This window comes from Chrysemys picta, chromosome 1, assembly GCF_011386835.1.
Source record: "Chrysemys picta bellii isolate R12L10 chromosome 1, ASM1138683v2, whole genome shotgun sequence".
Classification (NCBI taxonomy): Eukaryota; Metazoa; Chordata; order Testudines; family Emydidae; genus Chrysemys; species Chrysemys picta.
In genome coordinates this window covers 7,379,135-7,394,473 of record NC_088791.1, presented here as the reverse complement: position 1 = coordinate 7,394,473, position 15,339 = coordinate 7,379,135, and the positions used below count along the sequence as shown (strand labels likewise).

Here is a 15,339-nt window from a genome sequence, read left to right as displayed (position 1 = left end):
CTAAACTATATCAGATTCCAGAAAAAACATACCAAGGCTAGTCATTCGACAGTCAGGAAATACCAAAATGAAGGCTGCCGACACATTCTAACCTCCGCCCCCTGTGTACTTCCAATCAGTCTTTAATAGCATAGTTACATACTGTTTCTCTGGACCCCAGAATGAGGCAGAGATCTGCAGGAGATGCCCCTCTTAACATCATTGGTTAATTTGTCCCCATGGGGCACGAGAGGACACCCATTATAATGATACAGGAATTGACTCACACTCTCTCTCTCAGATGTGTCAACTGTCTACCTAGGTGCCACCAGACTCCTTGTTGTTTTTGTCTACCTATGAACAACAAACCTATGTACTCATTGTAAGACAGGAGGGGATGAATGTTAGAATCACTTGAAACTGCAGAGGGAATGTGTATAACACAACACAATTACCCAAACTGGAATTGGGCCAGGCTCGTAGAAAATCACTCCTGCCCAGAAGCATTATGGGATCTCCCATTACTAAGCGGGGAGGCCAATGACTTACAACGCAAAACAGCTTCTCCAGCATCACAGTGCCCAGCATCATGCTGGCACGTTGGCTCAGTACCGAGCTGGAGGTAAGAGTGCCACCTTCTGAATCGCTAGCACCTAGCTTTTCCTGTCTGAATGCTGAGCTTGTATCTGGCAAGATCACAGCTTGAGGTGGTGTGTCTGCAAGATGCTTCTTACGTCTCATAGAGAACTTAATGCACGATACTAAAGTCCTGTGTCCTCTTCTGTCTTGCAGGTGGTGGTCGTGCAGGCCATCAGTGCTCTGTGCCAGAAATACCCACGGAAACACACTGTAATGATGACCTTCCTCTCCAACATGCTCAGGGATGATGTAGGTTTAAAGCCTTTCTTACGTAGTTACTAGCACGTAATTGTGGTGGTATAGGGGGAATCATATGTTCTTAATGTTTTCCTTTGGTGGTTGTACAGCATCAGTGGGGTTTGATTGATATTTCTGAACAAGACCTTGCTTATTTCGGTTCATGAGCTATCTGATATGTGACTTTGCCACATTTCAGATCAGCCGACATAATCGCTTGGTACATCAAAAATTGGCCTGGATAAACATTTATAAAATGTATTATCAAGAACAACCCTGCGTTGGCCTCAGGGAGCTGGGAAGGACCTATGAGGACACCCAGCCCATCTCCTCTTCCTCCTCCTCCTCCTCCTCTGATTCTGTGTGTATATGAACACTTTTGTTTCCTTAATGGAGGGAAACTGTATTCATAGTGTGAGGGCAAATGGGCACCTGTTCTTGTACAATGAAGGGCTGCATTTGCATCTGAGCAGCGCCTGCAGGATAAGCATCCTTTCCTTTTCCCTCCTAGGGTGGCTTTGAGTACAAGCGAGCCATTGTGGACTGTATAATCAGCATTATCGAGGAGAATCCTGAGAGTAAGGAATCGGGCTTGGCTCACCTCTGTGAGTTCATTGAAGATTGTGAACACACGGTTCTAGCCACAAAGATACTCCACCTGTTGGGCAAAGAAGGGCCAAGGACCCCATCTCCATCCAAGTACATCCGCTTCATCTTCAACAGGGTAGTTCTGGAGAACGAAGCAGTGAGAGCTGGTAAGCTACACAATTAAATACTTGATTGGCTTCATGTGTGCGCACACGGCGTCTGGGTGCTGGGGTGGGAGGGTGCTCTAAAGGAACAGTCCATAACTGTCTCCCAGTGTGCCTGCTCTTGGATTGCTCTTGGCTGTTTGCATTAACTCTTCTCATGTCATGTTAACATGAATGCTAAATATTCCTACTCTAAGGGGCATGATCATCATCTGCTATATATAGTTGTTAGCTTCTGGCTCTTCCCTTGTGAGCATAAATGTCAAAGGTAGAGTAGTGACAATGAGTAAGGAGGAGAAATGTTACCCACTCTTTTAAGTTGATGCATGTGTCTGTACAAGTCAGACTTGGCATCATAAAAGCCGAGCTATTCAGGACTTGAAGTAGGTGTCTTTTTTGTTTCTATGGAAAAGTGATTTTTCTTCTAAGAACTCTCCTCTGAAATCTGTTGCACTCCTTTCCCCTACAGAGAATCTTTAGACTGTGTTTTTAAAGGCAGTTGACCTTCCCCTCTCCACAATCAGATCAGAGTGGGATATACTCCTACCCCTTAGATCACTTCACTCTGAGCCAGTAGAGGAGTTAGTATGTTAGGAAGGGGAATTAAAATTGAGCTTACATTTCTGTTGTGAAACAGAGTGTATTGTGTTGAATCCTGTTCTGAGTGGCATTGTTTTAGCACTGAGGCCTGGGACCAGATACGGAGCATCCGATGGGAGCCATAAAGACCTTGTCATGGGATGCGTCACTCATTGCTAGAATGGCGCCTCTTCCTGGTCACTCTGGGGAATAGCTTGCCTGGTTGATGCCCCTACCTGCATTTGCTTGCCGTCCTCTGCCTCTCTCTCTGGGTCTGCAGCCCCACTCTCGCTCCATGGGTGGCTGCTGCCTCTTCATGACTCAGCCCTCCGGCCAGGTCACTTCACGTATTTTCCCCTTCCGGGATACCAAAGTCTTTCTCCAGCAATCCTGGGCAGCCTTCCCATTCACTGCCTCTCAGTGCCACTCCCTCAGTGGCTGGCAGGGGAACCTGGGCCCGCCCTCTACGCCGGGTTCCAGCTCAGGGGCTCTCTCAGCAGCAGCCAAGGTCGGCCCTAACCCATATCTTGCTGCATTTCCCCTGAGCTTTTCCTACCTTTCTGGCTCTCCCCCTTCCCTGGGTTTGCCAACCCAAACTCCCTCCTCCCAGGGAGCGACTGTAGGGTACTCCCAAACACCTCCCTTCACCGTGGGAGTGACTGCAGACTACGCCCCTACAGCCTCTTTCTGCTTTCAGCTCCTGGGCTTTCTACAGCCTCCTCCTCTTCCAGTCCAGCTGAGCATCCTGTGTAATGCCCTGCTCCCAGGTTCCTCCTCCAGGGGCAGCCAATTGACACAGCTAGCGACCTTCACCCCAGTAAGCCTTGTGTGGGTTGAACACCCCAACACAGATCCGTTGTACAGAAACTTCAGCAGAGTAGCCACAGATCTTTCTGTCAGAAGGATCTTCAAAAGTGAAATTTAATAAAGAGCTGAATTCTCCCCTTTGCGTATATAAAGCTCCCTCAACGCCAGAGTTGAAGTCAAATTAAGTTGGGTTTTTTTATTCGCTTGGACTGGCTGCTTTAGGGGTAGGTATTGGGATACTGAGCCTTTCATCTCGAAGTCATTGGTTCCAATCTGGTGGCCCAGGGCAATAGTGAGGAAAGTCACTGCCACCTTTGGAAAATGAGCTTGCTTCAGTGTACTTTCTAATGGGCATGTGTGTATTTGCACCCATGACGGCAAGTGCCAGAACAGCCAAGGATTGGAATGTGCTATGGAGACGGAACTGTCCTCAGTTCTGGAAGAATTATCTAGCAGTGTTTTGAGGCAAAGCGGGGTGGTGAGGTATGATGCAGAGGAAGATTGGACTGGTGCTGCCCATCCTGTCCCTCTTCTGTTACTGAAGGACAGGCCCCAGGGTTGTTGGCCAGGTGCCTTTTAGTATTGAAGAAACATCCTTTAAATAGAATTAAAAGGCAATTTCTCCACTTGTGTGAGAGTCTACAATTGGTGAGGCACAGATTTTAAGAGAAACCTCCCTGATCGTAGCTTCAGGACAATTGCATACATGCTTGCTTTAAAAATCCTCTGTGCATGTTTTGGAATAGGCTTCTGGCTACAGATTGAACACCTTTCCTACCCCTCTGTTTTCTCATCCAGCTGCTGTGAGTGCATTAGCGAAGTTTGGGGCCCAGAATGAGAGCCTTCTTCCAAGCATCCTGGTGCTTTTGCAGAGGTGAGCAGAGTAAATGCCAGTGCATGTGCTTTGTTCTTTAATACTCTAAATAGGGTCAAGCCAAGTCACTAGTTGAATAGAAGTGAACCAATATGCTGAACAGGAGATGGAGTCGGTAGGTGGCATTATTCCCTTTGAGTCACTCCTGGTGCTAGGGAACACTGGGACACCAAAGTTGTGGTGTTTTGAGTGACTCTCAAAACAGGTCCTGACCATTTGGAGTCATGTAAACTTGTGGTTCTTTTATGAAAAGTAAGGGTGTTTAACTCATTCTTAAAACATTCCATTGTGGGTAGTACACCTAGGGGGTGACTTACAAATGTTTTTGCTCTTGTTCCCCATGAAGCAATAGGTATTAACTCACTTTTCTGTTAGGTTAAGTAACATGCCCAAGGCCAAATAGTGACTGCTAGGATTGGAACTCAGGTGTTCCAGGCTCCCAGTCCTGTGCATTTTCCAGTAAAACCATCCAGCCTCCTTAATATTCTCTGTACAGTCAGTTGTACTTGGAGACAGTCACCTACACGTATGTAGCACTGCTGTGCATTTTAAAACAATTGCCATGTTTCACTTCAGTGGTGGGCAGCGATTCAATGGGTAATTAATGTGCTTTAGGGTCTTGTGGGGTGAAAGGTACCATGTGTATATAGTAGTAATTGTAATCTACCTAGAACTGAATTCTTGTTAAAAGGTGACTTGATGGCCATGTTGACGTACGTGTCCCCTTTCTGTGCCCTCTGATTTGGTTCATGTATCTGACAGTAAAGCTTTTTAAAACCCTGTTGGGATTCCGTCTTTCTGCTCGGCTTCCCAAGAACTCAGTTTGACTCCAGCCTTCATCTCTCAGATATCGTTGTTTGGCATACAGCAGTGCTATGCTGAGTTGACCAGACTCAAACGCAGGGGGGATGGATGCAGGGTACATCACAGCTCCAAAGTTATATAGAAACCTTCTCCCTTTTTATACATTACACCTCACGTTGCATCACGCGTTTTTGGATTGGCTTGATTACTTTGCAGGAACCAATCCCTGTTCACCATGTGTTGTCCATGCATTGACCATGGTTCGACTTCCTCTTAACAAGTCATGTAGAGATTAGATAATCTATTTCATATTAAATAATTCACTGCGTGTTCTCTCTCTTATCTTAGCTGGCTCAGACATTCTGTCAACTTAGCCTACTGACCTATTTACTTATCTTATGTAGCATAAACATTCTGTTTTCAACCTGATGATTCATTTATGTCCCTAATTCTATCTTCCAAAAAATGAGGCCTCCCTCCATGTGTTAATTATTCATGTCAGGCCAGGCCTCAGCTACAAACCCCTGTCAGAATCAGTAGCCCCAAAATATGAACTGCAGGTGTGTTCTCTATGTAACCTGACCCAGGTTTACAGGGTAACAACCCAATTGGTGATCTCCTCAGTTCCTTTGATACGTTGCACTTGAGTATGAACACTTGAACTAACTGCCGTATACGTAATGGAGAAGACTCTTGTGTGCACAAGAAAGCCAAGTGAATTACTATGCTAAACAGACTTGGATTTATTATTTTAGAGATGGGGGATGGCATGGAGTATTTACATAGATCACAACTATAATATTGTGTGAGGGTAATCTGTAAATCCATCGGAGGGGTTAGGTTAGCATTGCAGTATCAAGCGCAGAGTTGCTTCCATAGTGCTGGTTTTTGAGCTATTTTGACCCCAACGCGCTCATTCCCCAAACAGGTGTATGATGGACAGCGATGACGAAGTTCGTGACAGAGCAACATTCTACCTAAACGTGCTGCAGCAGAGACAGATTGCACTGAACGCTGCCTATATCTTTAATGGTTGGTAATGGAAGTGAATACAGCACTGCTCATCCTAGAAAACTGCACTTTTCTTCTTGTATGTTAGAGTTGTATCATCTTCCGGGTTGATTCCATTACAAATAGCAGTCATTTCCAACGCAGCCTTGATAACTTCAGTCAGGATGCCTGGAATGAACAGAGCCAAACACTATGTGGCATTAACACTTCTGAGTAAAGTATCTGAATACTACATAATGTATAGTTGCGGAGGGAGTATTGTCTAGTGGTTAGAGCATAGGCAGTGGTAGACAGGACTCCTGGGTTCTGTTTACAGCACTGATGTGCTGTGTGACTTTGGACAAGGCCCTTATCCCCCATTTTACAGCAAGTAAGGTGAAACGGCGATCTTGGTTAAGGGACTGGGGGTTGGTTGTAAAGTGCTTTTAAGTCCCTGGATGAAATGTTATATGCGCAAAGGGTTTATTATTAAGACAGTGTATTTTCAGAACAGTTTGCCACTCCTAGGAGGATGTATTCATGCTGCATGTCAACCCTTTCAGTCCTCAGGTGCCCTCTGTGCGCCAGTTTTCTGTCACTGCCTTGTTCAGAGCAGACTTTTGAAGCTCTTTAACATCTGAAGGCATTTTCGTGCTCTGCTCACCGTGGGGTTAAAAAATGCTTTTTGCCATCTTCTTTTAAACTAAACCCGGATTGTATTTGTGCCAGTCTGTTCCATGCATCCAACTCACTGACACAAACCAACTGAAAGGATGTAGAGGAGCTTTAAGCTCTCTCTAAAGCTTTCCTTGTGTGGTTTCAGAAGAGAGGTAGTTGAGACACAGGCCTGATGATCAAACTCCGGGACTGTTCTGCAGCTTCCAGTTAAGCAGACAGACCTACATTCTTACCAGTATAGTGAGCACTGTATGTTCTGCTTCCTCCCTGGACCTTGTAGTTTCTAATGTGAAGCAGACACCCTTTGTATTAATCACCTGTATTTTGCAGGGTTGACAGTCTCCGTTCCTGGGATGGAGAAGGCCCTGCACCAGTACACACTGGAGCCTTCTGACAAGCCTTTTGACATGAAGACAGTTCCATTAGCTACTGCACCAATCTTTGAACAGAAAGCAGGTAATATTCAGGCTTCCTTTAAATAGCACCTACTAGAGAAGGGGCTGGCTTCATAGACCAAGCATCAAGGTTATGATCCCAATACTGGGGGACTTCCCGAAGTTGCATGCGCCAATCACAGCGGGGTCAGCACAGCCATCCCCTTTTGGAAATGGATACAGTTAATACCACCTAACTCCTGGTGTGTTTGGTCTGATGCGGTCCTGTTTGCGTCTCCTTGACATTGGAGAGCAGGGCATTTTCCATAAGAAGAAGTGGCTTGCCTGCCCCACCCTCTTTGGCCCAGGTTCCTCTCTCTTACTCTAGTGCAGTGTTTGCTGCTGCCTTCTACCCCTGAGGCGCATGCACGTCCGAGCTGCTGTGTGTATCATTTATGAACAGCTTCTGGATCTTTGCAGATTAGAAGAGCTATATAAATCAAACATATTTAAAATGGTTTTGCCAGTTTTCTGTTTCATGCCTAATGCATTTCTGATCTCCCAGTGTTTCTTTCGTGCTATCCATTAGATCTTGGAGGTTGGGGGAAATGAATGATTTGGAATCAGATTCATGATATGGTCTCCTGAGAACAGAGTAACAGTAATCTGGTGCCGTATGAGAAATGGTGGCCTGTCGTACGCAATACTGTATTCATACAACATAGCTCCGCTGCTGTATTATGCCCAATAGCTGGAGTAGTCGTGGAATCAAAGTCAGACCTGCATTCCTAATATGTTTGGTGATGGCAACAGCGTTTAATTCCTGACTGAGGGTGGGGATCTGTTACCATGATTCATTAATCTCTCTTCTCTTGGGAGGTCGCAGATTGTGAGGAGAAGAGGTGATGCTTTGATTAGTGTATGCAAAAAATTGGATGAGAAACAACAGGCAGTAAAATGTGTGGCCCACATGACTGCTTCGTGAATCTGTAGGGGAGATTTAATGGGGCCTGAAAGGAGTCTGAGGAGCTTTACAACACAGTATCTTTGCTTCTCTTCTTGCAGAAATTGCACTAGTGGCCAGCAAGCCTGAGAAAGTTGCTCCGTCCCGCCACGACATATTCCAAGGTATGGGAAGGGGAGATCAATGGGGTCTCCAATGCAGTGGTCCCCAAACTGTGGGACATGCCCACCTAGGGGGGTACAGAGGAACGTTTTGGGGGCCACAGCAGGGCCCAGGTCAGCCCTCATGGGGGGAGAAGGGGTGCCCGGAGGGAGCCCCCCCAGCTCTGCTCCAGCTCTGTCCCCTAACCCCCGGTCGTAGCTGTGGCCCCAGCTGCGGCCCTGCTCCTGGCTGCAGTTCGGCCACTGGCCCCCGCTCTCTGCCTCTGGCTGTGGCTCCATTCCCAGCCTCCAGCCTGGCTGCGACTCCATTTCTGGCCTGGGCAGGTGTGGACACATGCCATTACTGGGGGAAATGGGGGACGTGAGAGGAAAAGTGTGGGCACCGCTGCTCTAATGCTCAAAGACCTGTGGAGGGAGGTGTGGATGTGCCAAGTGTTTTACCACTGGTAGGGAAGGAGGCGATTCTCAAACCTGTCATCCAAAGGCGTCTAACACTGTTCATCTGTTTCTGTGCAGAGCAACTGGCTGCCATTCCCGAATTTAAAAGCTTGGGTCCCTTATTCAAGTCATCTGAGCCAGTTCAGCTTACAGAGGCAGAAACAGAATACTTTGTTTGCTGTACAAAGCACGTGTTCACTAATCATATGGTTTTCCAGGTAAGACAAGTACATTTGCTGGTGTTCCAAAGGGACTCTTCAGAGACTGGGTATTCCATAATTGCATTGTGTGTGCTGGAGAAGAACATCCTGTCCTAGTGGGAGCGGTAGTGGTGACCAAATTGAGTATTTGTGACACCTGGAGACCTCCAGTCTTCTGCTTCTAGGCTAGTGAAGAGTAGTCTTGTCCTGAAAATCAAGAGTGCGAGAGACATGAGTCAGTCTGTAGAGTTCTCCCTGCCATCAGGACCACAGAGAGCATGATTGGTAATGAGGTGGGATGTTCTCCATGTTTACAGCAATACGGTAGCTGATTTCAGAAAATCTTTAATAGAAAAGTGTTTGCTGCACTCAAGTCCCTGCTTTTTTATGCTTCACTCTTGCAGTTCGACTGCACAAACACCCTAAATGACCAGTTACTAGAGAGGGTCACTGTGCAGATGGAACCGTCGGATGCTTACGATGTGATTCGCTCTATCCCAGCAGCCAGCCTTTCTTACAACCAGCCGGGCATGTGTTACACTCTCGTCCGACTGCCCCAGGATGATCCCACTGCAGGTACCAAATGGAAGGATAATGTTTTGCATGTGTCGGCCACTTGAATGAATTCTCAAAGAAATGCTGGCTAGGTGCTTAGGATTTGCATTGAATGTGTTAATTTTGTAGGTCTTGCATGTTAGATTCTACCATTGTTTTGTTTTTGTTTTCAAGTGTCAGTGTCACCAGTGTTTGTGTAGGATCTACAGTTAGTCAAAATAATATATACACTTTGAAATACATACAACTACACTGGATGATTGAAAGAAAAATATGTAAAAGGAGGTGGAGCAATGCAGTTAATAATAAGGGGAAACTGAGGTTGTTGCTTTGAGGTTATCAAAGCAGCAAACTGGAAAATATGGACACAGCCTGAAACTAAACACAGGAGCAGAATCAGCCTAATGTTGCCCCTTTTCGACCCGAGCAGCTAGCCAGAGTTTGGGGCCCTGGGGAATGCTGGGAGTAGAAATTGTGGCTAGGTATTTCTTTGACACAGTTTTGTTTGTAAACAAAGAATGTACAAAGCCCTACAACTTTGAATGCAGAAGGAATCAAATGGCACGAAAAAGCTTCCTTTGCTCACAGCACCAAGAACACTCTTTCAGCCTGCCCACATCCTGACCCACAAACCTCTACCCAGGTTTTTTCCGGGGTCAGTTGCTGTGCTTTCAGCTGCTCCTTCCATATGGCTACATTGCGCTCTCTCTCTCTCTGGTCTGTCTGTTCTCTGTGTGTTCTGCGCTTGCTCGCGCTTTCTCTCACACCACACCCCACCCCACCCCACCCCACCCCACACCCAATTCTCAGCAAAAGCCCTCTGTCTGAACTCCTGGGTGCGTTTACAACCCCGGTCTTAGGTGGAGGGCTTCTGGTTAACTCATTCTGACCGTTGCATTAATTCAACGGTGTGTTCACTCCTATTCTCAAAGAAGTTTGTGATCAATGCAGTCACTGTATGTCTCAGCATAACAGGCCCCACCCCCGTCTTAGCCCCACCCATTGTCCTGTTGGTGCCCAAAATGGTGGCGATGCCCTATGTGGCCCATTCCAAACAGAAAGAAAAACAGTTTAACAAATTACAAATGATACAAAGTTAATTATTTACACAGTTTAGACAAAAGAAATTACGTGCTCTTGATCCTCTCCCCTTTTCCCAGTCGCTTGTACTTTCAGCTGCACAATGAAATTTACAGTCCGAGACTGCAACCCAAACACAGGGGTGCCAGAGGATGATGGCTATGACGATGAATATGTGGTAAGTTCAGTCTTGTTTGCCGCACCTAAAGTGTACGTGTCTTCTTGTCCCTGTGGGATTCTCATCGCTCTGCCGTAGTCTCCTTTTGTGTCTTCCCTGCCCCCCACTCTTTTCTCCTACCCTCCTGCCTGGAACGCGTCCCGAAATCGTTCCAGCTATTCACCCTTTGCCTTGTTCAGATCCCTCCTAAAACCTCGCTTCTGCCAAATCTTTGTGCGGTGACTCCATTTGTATACTTTAATCTTATTTGAGGGACCCTGTCCAACCCTCCCCCGCCCTATTTTGTTTGCCTGCACTCTTTCTTGTGTCATGTCTACATTCTAGATTAGAAGCTCCCTGTGGCTTAACTCTGTTCAGCGAGGTGCATGTGTTGACATACACAGTAACTCCTCAGTCTTCCCTTGTGCTCTTGGCTTCTTGCAAGGTAACTTCCCCTAGATTTATCATAGGATCTAGAACGTGACCTCCAGTTGTAGTAATTGAGCATGCTTCTTGGATGGCACCTCTACTAGGGAGCTCATTTCACTCACATTTGTTTTAAAAGTCTTAAGCCTTGCTAATAAATCCCATAAGCATTACTTTGCCTCTACTTTCTAGGGCCTTCATGCACATGTTAAACTGCAGCTATCCTGTGAAATGAGTCTAGTGTACTAGAGCTGTATCAGTCATCACTGTAGCCTATGCTGCGGTCTTCCTCCCCGCTCTGTAAGCGTTGGTCTGCACTTCAAGCTGGAGGTGACAGTTGCAGCTGCATAGCTGTATGTGCGTTACCACACTAGCTTGACCACAGTTAAAAATAAAGTGTTGCTGTGGCGCTGTGAGCAGTCGGATGGGCTTGCCGCCTTGAGTACAGTCCCAACTGAGACCCTTCTCAGGCAGCTACTCTGCCCCGCCTCAGAGGCTGCACTGCTGTTTTTAGTGCACTAGCTCGATCTGAGCTAGTGTGAGTACATCTGCCCGAGATGGAAATTACACCTCCAGCTCCAAGTGTTAGACGTACCATAAGGTGAAGATCCTTTTGTGTGTGATTCCAGGCAGCCTAAATTCTCCCTCGTTTCTCCGCCAGCTGGAAGATCTGGAGGTAACCGTGTCAGATCATATTCAGAAGGTCCTAAAGCCCAACTTCGCAGCTGCCTGGGAGGAAGTAGGCGATGACTTTGAGAAAGAGGAAACCTTTGCTCTCAGTTCAATTAAAACCCTTGATGGTGAGATGATCCCTTCTCCCCCTGGTAACCCAGACGGGACTCTGCCCGGCTGTGGAAACAATGTTTGCGGTGTTCGGGGAAAGACTTTTTATGCTAGTTTAGATCCTTCTGGGGCCTGGTAAATTTGAGTACCCAGAGTGTGGCAGCTGCATGGCTGTGTGTGCTGCAGTGATGGGTTTGGAAACTGCACCTCCCCTCTGAAAAGTAGTGGCTTGGGGGAAAGTTGCACTCTTCAGTGACTATTTGTGATGGGGGAGGAGGTAAGGAAAGGTTGGCAGGTCCCGGAGGCCTCGCACTCCAGTTAATGAGCTAGATTGGTTAAACCCTAAGTTATGCTCAGAACATGTTCTCTAACTGTGAATTAAAGTTTCACAGGAAACTTGGCATCAAAATGTAAACAGACTGTGAAAATAACCTTTTTTTCTCTTTAAACCTCAATGCAGAAGCTGTCGGTAACATCATCAAGTTCCTGGGCATGCAGCCATGTGAGAGGTCCGATAAAGTGCCAGAGAACAAAAATTCCCACACGCTGTATCTAGCTGGTAAGCATCCACCACTGAAGAGTTTGTTTCCATACTCCTTTGCAACACAAACTTATTACACTGCAATTTCCCGGGGGCCAAGAGATTGTGTTCTCAAATACTGAGAGAGAATGGATTACAGAACTATGTACAACAGCATGTTGCCTTTACAGGATGCTGTGTTAGGTGCACCTCAGACTAGACCTTTCCATCCTTTCTTTCCTTGCTGCTTTTTGTCAGCAGGGTGTATTAAACCCCTTTGTGAAAGGACCTGCAGCCAAGATGCTTAAACTAAGCTCCCTACCCATCTCCAGGGGCAGGCCAGAACACCCCAGAGCACTTCTGTTTCCTAGTGCACCTTCTTGCTCAGTAAAAACCTGCCCTACCACTCCAGGCACTTGTATTTGGTGAGCACACTCCCCGCTCCTCACACATTTTGGGGATCCATGAAATTGGAAAGACTCAGCTTATTTCTACTCTGTCTTATTCTATTAACAGTAAAATACAAAACTGCATTAAAACTATAGTATCTACTTCTAAGGGGTCAGATTCTGTATCTGCTCTGTGTACAGAATTCCTAGTGCCTCCAATGGAAGTTTGGAACACAATCCATAGTTCTGCGTGGAGCCCTAACCCTTAGGAAAAAGGGTAATTCTCCAGGGTTGTTTTAATGTCTCTAGGGGCACAGCAGTAGGAGGAAAGGCTACAGTGAGTCCTGACAGGCTCTTCCTTTCTCAGCTGTGGCTTGGAACCCAGAGCAGCTCTGCTTATGGGCATGTAGCAGGAATGATCACTACCTCTTTGGAGTGGCCTGGGCTTCAGGTGCTAGCCCTGTGTTTAATCCACTGTGTCACGCATCTTAAACCTGAATCTATTTGACATTAGTAGTCTTTAAGGAGGGTGTCTGTCTGAATCTTGTTACTGGGCTGAAAGCATGTGCTCCATTCTGTAGGTGGCTGCAGCTTTAACTAATTCTTGCATTATCTAGGCTGCGGCTGTCAGGTTCACAGGTTGGGCTTTGAGTCACTGAAGGGTAACTACTGGAGCTATTTCACTGTTAATCTACTCTGCAAAATCCTGCTCTTTGTCCCCAGGTGTGTACAGAGGTGGCTATGATGTGCTGGTGAGATCCAGGCTGGCATTAGGAGATGGAGTGACCATGCAGGTGACTGTCAGGAGCAAGGATGAAACACCAGTAGATGTCATCTTAGCCTCTGTAGGCTAAGTCATGCTATTTTTAATACCCGCAGGGGAATTTCACCTCAAGGATCTCAAACAGCCTGACTCTGTCCTGTCTGACCTTCTGCATGGAGTTTTTATTCTTTGTCATTTTGTATGAGGTTGCAGTAATGGCAGCTCTGGCTCGTCTCTGTAACATACACTTAATGCTGGGTCTCACCCCCACCCTGGTCATCAGTTTTATGTTCCTCTGACTGATTGCATCTGTGGACCTTACAAGACTTGGTAGGGGATAAAACCAAACTGGAATCAGACTTTTGTCAAAACGGATTTTTATTAACAGAAAATAAACATTGATCATTCCAGTTTCAAGTTGTGGAATTTTAGTTGAATTGTTGCTAATAAAATAGAATCTTTAAAAGTTTTGCCATAGCAACTGCTAGTATAGTATTGTTGATCACTCGGGAGAATAACTCTGCCAGCTGGGTTGACCACTGATAAATCTCAGTTCAGTACAGCACAAGCAGCCCATCTTGGAAACCTTTCCTCTTGATGGGATGCTAGAAACTAGAAATCTGGTAAGTTGCAAAAAGCAGTGATTCTCAGTCCCCCTGCCAACTTGGCTTTACAATCAATTTTGTAATGTTTCTGCCTCTGGTGCTGTGTGAAAGCCATACAACCTCAATGTTGGACCAAACACCTAAAGTTTAGAAGTATGACATGACTTCAGTTCTGAACCTTCAGCCTAAAATTGAGTTAAATACGGTCCCTTTTAAGGGGAGGACTTGCAACTCTTTAGGAAAGATACGACTTTCCGTAGTATGAGGTCGCATAAAGTCTCTGTATTCAGCATAGCCAGTACTTCAGGTTTTTTTAAACTTGTTTTTAATATCTTTTATAATTCCCTGTGGTTTTAGGTAGTTATTGCTTTCATATTGGCAATCAGTCTTAGCTTAACAATCCTATGTGTATACTACACAATTTATCTGAAAATAACACTTCAAGTAAAGAGCCCTCTTGACTTTATGCTACAGTAGAGCACATCTCTTCCAAGACACACTGGTGAGGCTACAATGCATTTTAATTTGCACCTTGTTATTGCATTATGGAGTGGAGTACTAATAACAGAGGTTAGGTGGTTAAGGAAACTTACCTTTTAGGACTGTTCCACACTTACATTTTACTGGCACAACGGGGTTAGTCAGGGGAGATGCTGTGCTAGTAAAAGCCCTTCTGTAGACAGTTCTACCAAGATGAGCACTCACACCACAGTATAACTATTCACAAGAAGGGGATTTTGCTGCCCTAACTAGAGCAGTATAGTCAATGTGTAGACAAGCCCTTCAAAGGAAGAATTAGGTAACAAGGCCTGCCAACTAATTATTAGTTTACATCTTTATAATGTAGGTATTTTCCCATTTTAAAGCTTGTCTATAGAGTAGCTCAGTTAAATGCACTTTCAGAGAAGAGAAGGATCTACTGTGCCGCTTACTGTTCTGGAAACAAACTAATTGGCATGTGGTTGCAAATGGGGTACTGGCTTCCTGGGATACGCTGGGCTTCTTCTGGCCCAAGGACAGGAAAGGAGTCTTGGAATAGCATGATTAGCAATGCCATCCCTCCTCCCCACCACTAGTTCCCAACTGTGCCCTCTGGCCTAGCAACTACTATCCGTATCCTGTAACTTCCCTTGGATGTGCACGTTCTTTCACGCCTCCCTTTAGGTTAATCCTTCCCAGTGTTCAAAGGTTCAGTTCCTTACACATATACAGTAGTCTAACATACCCAAAGGTCACTCTGCACAGAACAGGAAAGTTAAGGGTCAGGTCTGGAAATAAAAGCACGCTGGCTCATAAAGTAAACAACACTGAGCCAAAGCATGAGAGGGAAAGACCACGTTGCTGCTCAGAAGGAGTTGATGAAGTTCAAATATGCATTCAGGAAGCCCATAGGATCTTCAAGCTGTGGATAGTGGCTAATGTGGTCATCCAGAACAGAGACTGTAGACATAGGAAGCAGTTTCCTGTTGAAAGAATGCAACAACTAGTAACTGCATGCTCCATAGAGAGGCAGGCACCAAATCTGAAGTACAGGGAGTGGAGTAGACAAGTAATCGGACTAAGCTTCAAGAGGTGGAGTGGTCCC

The 15,339-nt window shown here is 45.9% G+C and overlaps 2 protein-coding genes and 1 long non-coding RNA gene across 10 annotated transcripts in view; 2 read left to right on the top strand and 1 right to left on the bottom strand.

Annotated features, from left to right (window-relative positions):
• The window catches only part of COPG2 (COPI coat complex subunit gamma 2), a 34,790-nt gene extending 21,228 nt beyond the window's left edge, over nucleotides 1–13,562 (top strand). The window contains exons 13-25 of one of the 2 annotated variants that reach the window (XM_008174058.4): nucleotides 772–867; nucleotides 1,055–1,216; nucleotides 1,367–1,610; nucleotides 3,792–3,867; nucleotides 5,600–5,703; nucleotides 6,670–6,795; nucleotides 7,779–7,841; nucleotides 8,355–8,494; nucleotides 8,881–9,052; nucleotides 10,192–10,289; nucleotides 11,356–11,494; nucleotides 11,938–12,036; nucleotides 13,110–13,562. In XM_008174058.4, coding sequence (XP_008172280.1) covers nucleotides 772–867; nucleotides 1,055–1,216; nucleotides 1,367–1,610; nucleotides 3,792–3,867; nucleotides 5,600–5,703; nucleotides 6,670–6,795; nucleotides 7,779–7,841; nucleotides 8,355–8,494; nucleotides 8,881–9,052; nucleotides 10,192–10,289; nucleotides 11,356–11,494; nucleotides 11,938–12,036; nucleotides 13,110–13,240 — 1,650 coding nt within the window. In that variant the 3' untranslated portion in view covers nucleotides 13,241–13,562. The remainder of the gene's footprint in view (nucleotides 1–771; nucleotides 868–1,054; nucleotides 1,217–1,366; nucleotides 1,611–3,791; nucleotides 3,868–5,599; nucleotides 5,704–6,669; nucleotides 6,796–7,778; nucleotides 7,842–8,354; nucleotides 8,495–8,880; nucleotides 9,053–10,191; nucleotides 10,290–11,355; nucleotides 11,495–11,937; nucleotides 12,037–13,109) is intronic. The other variant, XM_008174059.4, reaches the window with a different exon arrangement.
• LOC135972807 (uncharacterized) overlaps nucleotides 1–15,339 on the top strand; it is a 348,625-nt gene that overhangs the window by 166,128 nt on the left and 167,158 nt on the right. The window lies entirely within an intron of this gene.
• The window catches only part of MEST (mesoderm specific transcript), a 36,445-nt gene continuing 28,773 nt past the window's right edge, over nucleotides 7,668–15,339 (bottom strand). For 6 of the 7 annotated variants that reach the window (XM_008174056.4, XM_065552337.1, XM_065552350.1 and 3 more), the window contains one exon: nucleotides 13,510–15,217. In XM_008174056.4, coding sequence (XP_008172278.2) covers nucleotides 15,179–15,217 — 39 coding nt within the window. In that variant the 3' untranslated portion in view covers nucleotides 13,510–15,178. Of the gene's footprint in view, nucleotides 8,684–13,509; nucleotides 15,218–15,339 lie in introns of those variants that run through there. The other variant, XM_008174057.4, reaches the window with a different exon arrangement.